The sequence below is a fragment of the Ornithorhynchus anatinus genome, chromosome 4 (genome assembly GCF_004115215.2).
Source record: "Ornithorhynchus anatinus isolate Pmale09 chromosome 4, mOrnAna1.pri.v4, whole genome shotgun sequence".
In the NCBI taxonomy this organism is placed as follows: Eukaryota; Metazoa; Chordata; class Mammalia; order Monotremata; family Ornithorhynchidae; genus Ornithorhynchus; species Ornithorhynchus anatinus.
Genome location: NC_041731.1, coordinates 3,957,144 through 3,965,401, shown reverse-complemented (window position 1 = coordinate 3,965,401; position 8,258 = coordinate 3,957,144). Strand labels below are relative to the sequence as shown.

Genomic DNA, 8,258 nt, shown 5'->3' with positions numbered 1-8,258 from the left:
TTTGCCCCCGGTAAGTGACCCTTTCCGGGATCTCCTCATGAAAACTGGGGATGGGAGTCCTTCCTTCCGTTAGGAATATCCGTTTTGGGGAATCCTCCAATAAAAGTAGCCAGACACATGCTAAGTAGTATAATTAGAGAAAGAGAAACAGTTCTACCCCCCCCCCCGGTAGGACGTTAATAGGCAATAAAAGTCTAGTGTGCCTTTCCCTCGGCATGGATAAAGAAAGCCCCGTTAGGGCTTCTGCTGATTTCTTTTTAGTGGAACAAAAGCACACCGAATTGAAAGAAAAATAATATCCAATCCCCGACCGCTCCCACGGAATCGGGAAGGAAATCCGGGAGAACTTTAGGCCCATTCCTTCCCGCCCCGTATTATGGATGAGCAAAACCAGCCCCCCCGAGAAACCAGGTTTGAACTTCCCGGTGTCTCCCTTAAGCCTAAATCAGCTATCTTTCGGTCCCGGCGGGTAACCAGGACCGTACAGTGCTGGGCACGTAGTAAGCGCCTAAGCAGCGTGGCTCAGTGGAAAGAGCACAGGTTTGGGAGTCAAAGGTCATGGGTTCAAATCCCGGCTCTGCCGCTTGTCAGCCGTGTGACTTTGGGCAAGTCACTTCACTTCTCTGGGCCTCAGTTCCCTCATCTGGAAAACGGGCAGTAAGCCCGCGAGCCCCACGTGGGACAACCTGATCGCCTCTATCCTCCCCAGCACTTAGAACAGGGCTTTGCACTTAGTGCTTAACGAATGCCATTATTATCATTATTATTATTAAATACATTCCTCCTTCCCCTCCCCACGGCACTTGGGCATAGCTGTATATATTATTTATCACTCTATTTATTCTGTTAATGATGTGTAATAGATCTAGGATTCTATTTACTTTGATGATACTGACGCCAGACGACTCGTTTTGTCTTGTCTCGTTCTGTCGTCTGTCTCCCCTGTTTAGACTGTGAGCCCGTCATTGAGTAGGGAATGCTCTCTAACCGTTGCCAAATTGAACATTCCAAACGCTTAGTACAGTGCTCTGCACATAGTCCGCGCTCAATAAATACGATCGAATGAATGAATCCTCGGTCCTGGGACGGATCGTTGGGCTTTTCCTCTCCCCGTTGGACTTTCTTCCATATCAAAGCCAGTCTCCCTCCCACTCGATGCACCTTTGGGGGAGCACTTTCGGGGGGGGGGGGTATTATTATTATTATTATCAATAATTCCTAATCAGTAGCCACTCTCTCTCCTGGGACGGATCGTTGGGCTTCTCCTCTCCCCGTTGGACTTTCTTCCGTATCAAAGCCAGTCTCCCTCCCACTCGATGCACCTTTGGGGGAGGACTTTCGGGGGGGGGGGTGTTGTTATTATTATTATTATCAATAATTCCTAATCAGTAGCCACTCTCTCTCCTGGGACGGATCGTTAGACTTTTCCTCTCCCCGTTGGACTTTCTGCCGTATCAAAGCCAGTCTCCCTCCCCCAGGATGCGCCTCAGGGGGAGGATTTTTCGGGAGGGGCCCGGGGCTTTCGGGCAGGGTTTCCAGGGAATCCGAGGAGGAGAAAGCTACCTCTGAAAAGTCGGGGAGTTCCGGGAAGGGAAAGCAGCCACCTCCCACCTCGTCCCCCGGCCGCTCTCCTTAAAGATGCAGGCCCCGGGGGAGGGCCCGGGATGCCGGGGTCGAGCCCCGTCCCTCGCCTCCCCTGCTTCTCGGGGGGATCCGCAGGCGGCCGGGGGAGGGACGGTGGCTTCCCGCCCGCGGGGGAGTGCGGGGGTTGCGCTAAAGGCTGCGCTCGGGGGGCGCTGCGTCTTTAAATGCCGGAGGCTGGGCACTCCCGGCTCCTCCTCCTCCTCCTCCTGCTCCTGCCTCTCCCTCCTCCTCCTCCTCCGTGCCTGCTGCCGCCGCCGGTCCGGGAGGCAGAGGGCGGAGGAGGCGAGGGGCCCGGGGCGGCCGATGCCCACTGGCGTCCCCGGCGCCGGCCAGCTGGCCTTAGGGGGGCGGGGGAGCCAGCGGGGGGCATCCTGGCCAGGTAAGCCTCCGCAGGTGAGCGGGGCGGGGCCCGGGGGGCGGCAGGTAAAGCTCTCACCTGGTCGGGCCCTACCCCCGGGCTTTGCGGGTGGGCGGCCGCCCCCCCCCCCCCCGGGACAGGGGGGGAGGAGGGGGCTGCGGACGAAGACAGGCCGCCCCCCTCCACCCCCACACCCTACTGATGCCACCTTCCCCCCCCCCCCGCCCCCCCAGAGCTGGGCAGGGACCTCCCTGTTGCCAGACGGGGGTCCGGCTGGGAAAGGTCCCCCGCCCTGCCCTCGTCTTCCCTCTTCTGCCCTGCCCTGGCCGACTCTCTCTTCTCCCCCGGGTTCTCCAGCCGACATTGCGCCCTACGCTTTTCCAGCCCCGCTCAGCACGGCTCCTTCCTTCCCCTTCCCCCCCCAACAGGTGGCCCTGCTTCTCCCCCTCCCCCTTGAATAGGGGGGTCCGGCTTCTCCCCCGTCCCCTCCCCCCCAATAGGGGGGTCCGGCTTCTCCCCCGTCCCCTCCCCCCCAATAGGGGGGTCCGGCTTCTCCCCCGTCCCCTCCCCCCCAATAGGGGAGTCCCGCTTCTCCCCCGTCTCCTCCTCCCCAACAGGGGGTCCCGCTTCTCCCCCCTCCCCTGCCCCCCCAACAGGGGGTCCCGCTTCTCCCCCGTCCCCTGCCCCCCCAACAGGGGGTCCCGCTTCTCCCCCGTCCCCTGCCCCCCCTAACGGGGGGTCCCGCTTCTCCCCCCTCCCCTGCTCCCCCTAACGGGGGGTTCTGCTTCTCCCCCCTCCCCTGCCCCCCCTAACGGGGGGTCCCGCTTCTCCCCCATCCCCTGCTCCTCCTAACGGGGGGTCCTGCTTCTCCCCCGTCTCCTGCCCCCCCTAACGGGGGGTCCTGCTTCTCCCCCGTCCCCTGCCCCCTAACGGGGGATCCTGCTTCTCCCCCATCCCTTGCCCCCCTAACAGGGAGTCCTCCTTCTCCCCCCTTTCGGGAGGTCCTGCTTCCCCCTCCCCCCCAACAAGGGGTCCTGCTTCTCCCCCATCCCCTCCCCCCCCCGATTGGCGTTGGGGGTGGGGGGGGTCTTACTTCTCCTCTATCCCCTTCCCTCTCTTCCCCACCGGGGACTTAATTGATGATTTCCCTTTCCCTCCCCTCCCTCCTCGTGCCTGCCTGCAGGGTGATGGGCAACCAGGTGGAGAAACTGACCCACCCAAGTTACGAGGAGGTCCCCACGGCCGATCCCACCGGGCTGGACCGGGACGAAGGCCCGCGCATCGGAGTGTCCTACATCTTCTCCAACGACGACGAGGAGCTGGAGCCGGGGCCCGAGGAGGGGGAGCAGCAGCGGCGGCGGCGGAACCAGGAGGTCCCGGCGGCCCAGCAGCAGCCCTACGAGCCTCGACTGCACGAGGTGGAGTGCTCCGTCTTCTACCGGGACGAGTGCATCTACCGCAAGAACTTCTCTTCCGGCCCGGCCGCTCTGAGGACCTACACGCCGGAAAACCTGCTCAACAGGTGCCAGCCCGGGGACCTGGTGGAGTTCGTGGCCCAGGCCCAGTTCCCCCACTGGGCCGTCTACGTGGGCGACTTCCAGGTGGTCCACCTGCACCGGCTGGAGGTGAGCAACAGCTTCCTGACGGACGCCAGCCAGGGCCGGAGGGGCCGGGTGGTCAACGAGCTCTACCGCTACAAGCCGCTCAGCCCCGGCGTCGTGGTGCGCAACGCTCTGGAGCAGGTGGGCGCCCGGGAGCGCGAGCTGAGCTGGCGCAACTCGGAGAGCTTCGCCGCCTGGTGCCGTTACGGCAAGCGCGAGTTCAAGATCGGCGGCGAGCTGCGCATCGGCAAGCAGCCCTACCGGCTGCAGATCCAGCTGTCGGCCCGGAGGAGCCACACGCTGGAGTTTCAGAGCCTCGAGGACCTCATCGTGGAGAAGAGGCGCAATGACCAGATGGGGCGAGCCGCCGTGCTGCAGGAGCTCGCCGCCCACCTGCACCCCGACGAGGGCGACCCCGACGACCCCCGGATCGCCGGCCTGCAGGCCCCCTGAGCCCCCCGGGCCACCGCCCTCCCCGCAAGCCTGGCCGCCGCCCAGGAGCAGCCGGGGGTGGGGGTAGAGGGGGACCTCGGGAAGGGCTTCGAAAGGACCGGGTCGGTGGCCTTGGGCGGACTAGGCCTCTCCCTGGATTTGGGGAGCAGGAGGTGGATGGGGCGCTCAGAGGAGGGTCTCCTCCTAGCGCAGCCAAGCATCAACCTCTACTCCATCCACCCCCCCACCACGTTTGCACTCGGTGGAATAAGACCCATTGCGGAGGCTGTCCTGCTTTCTCCACGGCCCCTCTGATTTGTTTTTGATTTCTGTTCCGCCGGGTGCACGTCAAAGCGTCGTTTGATATTTGCTGGAAAACCTGGAGAGGAAGTCGTTGTATGCTGGATTTTTGGTTGTTGGGCGTTTTGGGTTTTTTTTTGGGGGGGGGTATTTTCTTTAAAAAAAAAAAAAAAAAACCTTTCGCCCTCTCCCCCGGCACATGTTCGCCTACTCCGAACTTCCCTCGGGGAGGGAGAGTGGGAGAAGAGTGATTACTTCGTGGGAGACCCAGGGCAGAGGTGCGGGAAAGGCTCGGAGCTGCAGACCAAAAACAATCTGGCCCTAATAGGTGGAACAGATGAGTTTGTAAACCACGGGAAACAGAGAGGAGACAAAGACCTTTCCCTTCCTCCTCTCAAGATCCTAAAGGGTTAAAAGTCAGACGATGTTTTCCTTTTTTTGGGGGGTGGGGGGGCAGAGAATTTTCTCGTGCTGCTCTCCCTCCTGCCTCCTTCTCCCACATTACGAGTAAATCACTGTCAGGGGCTGTCTGGGGGAAGGATTCAATTAAGGTTCTGTTTTGTGGGCTTTGTTTCTCCCCCTACTGCTGAACACATTGTAGCAGAGCTATTTGTTACTAAAGGAAGGGCTGGGGGGGGCGGAGGGAGAGCTGGAGAGGGGGAGAAATCCTTTGTGTCATTGATCTAATTAAAGTTGCTGGGTTTGTTCATCAGCTAACACGGTCGGGAGGAGGACAAGGTGCTGATTTCCTGCTATAGATTACCAAAGCAGCCCTGCTGGATCAATATGTTGTTTTGATTTCTTTTTCCCCCCAGGCTCCAATACTTTCCCCCACCCCCCCAAAAAAAGTTCTAAGATCCATTTCTCCCGAATGCTTTGCTTCCTTCTGAATTTTTCGAGTAGTAAAACCCATCTTGGTTCCACAGTCAAATAACAATTTTGAAGTCACTCGGTGTACCTGAACGGTGGTTGTTCAAAAACTCCATCTGCCCTGCAGTCGTCTCATCCATTCCTTGGAGCAAAATTCTTCAGGAACTGTTGCTCAGGAAGGGAGAGAAACAGGTCAGCCACTAATAGATGCCACCTCACATGAAAGCTGGTGATAGGATCTGGATGCCAATACAATCCAAACGACATTGGTGAGCATAGAGATGTAGCTGTTGAGGTAAATCAGTGCCCTGAGCAGTTGCTTTTAAAATTTGCTGATGAACCACTGGTGTGTTTGCTGTAAGGCTTTTTTAATGTCACCAGCTGCCAATTGAAAGGCTCCCGTTGTCCAGAAACGATTTGAACACTTAATTTTTGGATGCAGCCTACCCGGCTTGAAAGCGCTGGGGTTGCCTGAGCTGCTGTTTGAGAATATTGTGTTCCAGCCCTTGGGGTGTGTGTCGTCTTCACTGTGTGTGTATTTGAGGGTGCACTTCCAGGTTTGAGAGGGGATCGAATTTACTTGAATGCCTGAGGGTGAGGCCAGAGCTCTAGTGGGTAACTGTTTGGGACGTGGATGTCTAGTTGTTTCCAAGGATAGTAAATGTGTTCAGTGGATATCCTATGGATTTCTGAGACCTGGCAGCGCGAACTTGGAAAAGGCCTTTTTGGTTGTGTTCCCCATACTTTTGGTCTTGTAAACTGACCCAAAATGAAGAGAGGTACCGTACCGAGAGTGGCTGATCTTGTGCGGGGAGGGAGACAGCGTTTGAAGGGAGGACGGTTTTCACACTTCAATCCAGTTTCATGCTTCAATCGAGTTTCATGCATATAGAAGCATATATAATCTACTCTGTACCCTTCAGGGTGTGACTTCTTAATGATGCCTCTAGCCAGAGGGTTAAGGGTTAATCTTAAAGTGAAACAACTCTTGGTTTTCCCCCAGTCCATATGAACCTTGTCTATTTGGCATGCCACCTGCATAGATAAATATTGCAGGAATCCTCTTGCCCACACATCACACTATTTTTTTTTCTAGCGTTTTCAACTCCTTCCTCTTCCCCAGACTTTTTTCAGAGCTGCCGCTGAGCAGGTGAACTGAGCGTCTCCCTTCTCTCTCCTCCCTCTGTTAGAAATGCTGATGAGGACTGAAATCACAGGACTGACAGGTGGAGGGAAAGCGATCCAGTTCTGCGTGCCTGGCCCCTACTCAAAAATAACCAGATTTGGTCGTCCTAGCAGCGGGACAAGAGTGGCTGTGCTTGGACCCCACAGACCCCACGTTGGGAGGAATCGGAAAACCTTAGGGCAGAGTAGAAACCTTAGGGCAGAATAGTCCAAACTTAGGGGTTCTGTTTCGGCAGGACATACGAAAACAGTCCCTGTTTCAACTTGCAGTGAGGTGGTTGCAATCAAGGAATATTTAGGTGACACTGGGGCAGGGGTGCTAGCCAGCTGTACAACCTGTAGGGTTAAACTGCAAGTATTTCGTTTTGGGGTAGGTCCCTATTCATCCCCACCCCCCTAAAAAGCTTAAATCTGTTTCCATGGCCCCCCGGAGAAGGGAGAAGGATGTGGTTTTCCTCTAGATGGCAGTGCTTTGGAAGTGTTTTGTTGGGGTTTCTTTTTTGGGTGTGTGTTACCTATGTGCGTTTGGTGAAAACTTCATAGCAATGGCTACATCTGGCACTTTATTCATATATATATTCAATGTAGAGTTAAGTATTTTCCTTATCAAGACTGAGGAAAGATGAGAAATGGTTTGTACTCTGGGTTTCTGATTCTCTTTAAAGGTCTCATTGAATCGAGGGGTTCCTCAGAAGCCGAGTCGGGCGGTAGACTGCTAGAAAAAAATGCTAATCCGATTCAAACAAATTCTATTTTCTTACCTGAAAATCTTTTATTGACACTGTATTGCATCTATGTATAATGACGATCTTGGCAAGAGCCCTACACGTCCTACACAACTGCTTTTATTGAATCAAAACTCCATACTTTTTGTAGCTTTTTCCACAGTTAATTTTGCAGGACTAGATAGAAGACGTACACCTTGAAGCTCTAACTCTATTCTGAACTTAAATGTGAGAGTTTTCTAAAGCCTTTAAGAAAAACGTTCCTCGAGTGGAGGCCTTGTTTGCTTGTCACGTCTGACAGTTACCGAACCAAACTGCAACAACCACCACGAAGGAACAGATATTTTTGAAAACAAAACTTTAATTTTATACAACAGATCATATATGGAGAGGTAGGAAAATGTAGGGACTATTTGTTTCTTAAGTAGTTTTTTTAAAAGAATCCACTGTGTTCAGACTGTCACTGTCGCGTGCTTGTCTAACCAATCGCTTTTTATAAATTAGAGAAATTCGAGCGTGATTATATTCGTCAATGAATGGATCTATGTTTTGAAAGCCACACCTTTTTTGCTTGTGAATTCTTTTAAAAATCAGGATACCTTCAAACCTTAGTGATTTTGTTTCACTTTCCTTTAATGTGAACAACAAATGAATTTCACTAAATGTATGTACTTGAAGTTTTTATTTAACGTTGTGATCTTTCATAGACGATCATTAATATGGGTGTCATGTAGACTTTTTTCCTGAGTTGTGTGAACTCTTTTATTTTTGCTGAAGGCTGTTTGGGTTTTTTTTTTTTTCCTGTCAATGTTCAATTGTTCTTTATACCACTTCTCTTGAAGGAAGTTCAAATCTTGGATTGTGTCATTTTCCTTCAAAATGAAGGGCAGTGCATAGTAAAAATAAAAGATTTATGATATCTTTTAAACTTCTCTCCTCTTCACTAGCTTGTTTTAAAGTATTGCCAGGTTATTCTTTCCCCCTCAGAAATCCATGCCTGTGTTACTAATCTGTGATCGGTGACTTTTCTAAGTCTGCAGTTTTTCACTCTAGACCTATTCGTGACTCATAGTTCACTCAGCGTGGACAATGAAATTAGATGTATCTCCCCCCCCCTTAATTTATGCAGTGATACAAAGCTGG

General features: G+C 53.9%; 1 protein-coding gene across 1 annotated transcript; it reads left to right on the top strand.

The window, feature by feature from the left end:
• The first annotated feature begins 1,910 nt into the window (after window positions 1–1,910).
• On the top strand, window positions 1,911–8,047 carry LRATD2 (LRAT domain containing 2). Its single transcript, XM_029063719.1, has 2 exons — window positions 1,911–2,023; window positions 3,186–8,047. Exon 2 carries the CDS (start codon window positions 3,190–3,192, stop codon window positions 4,054–4,056), a length of 867 nt encoding a protein of 288 aa, XP_028919552.1. The 5' UTR covers window positions 1,911–2,023; window positions 3,186–3,189; the 3' UTR covers window positions 4,057–8,047.
• The last annotated feature ends 211 nt before the right edge of the window (window positions 8,048–8,258 follow it).

Coding starts and splice junctions, on each gene's coding strand:
- LRATD2 (XM_029063719.1), top strand. CDS start 3,190: ATGGGCAACCAGGTGGAGAAACTGACCCACCCAAGTTACGAGGAGGTC.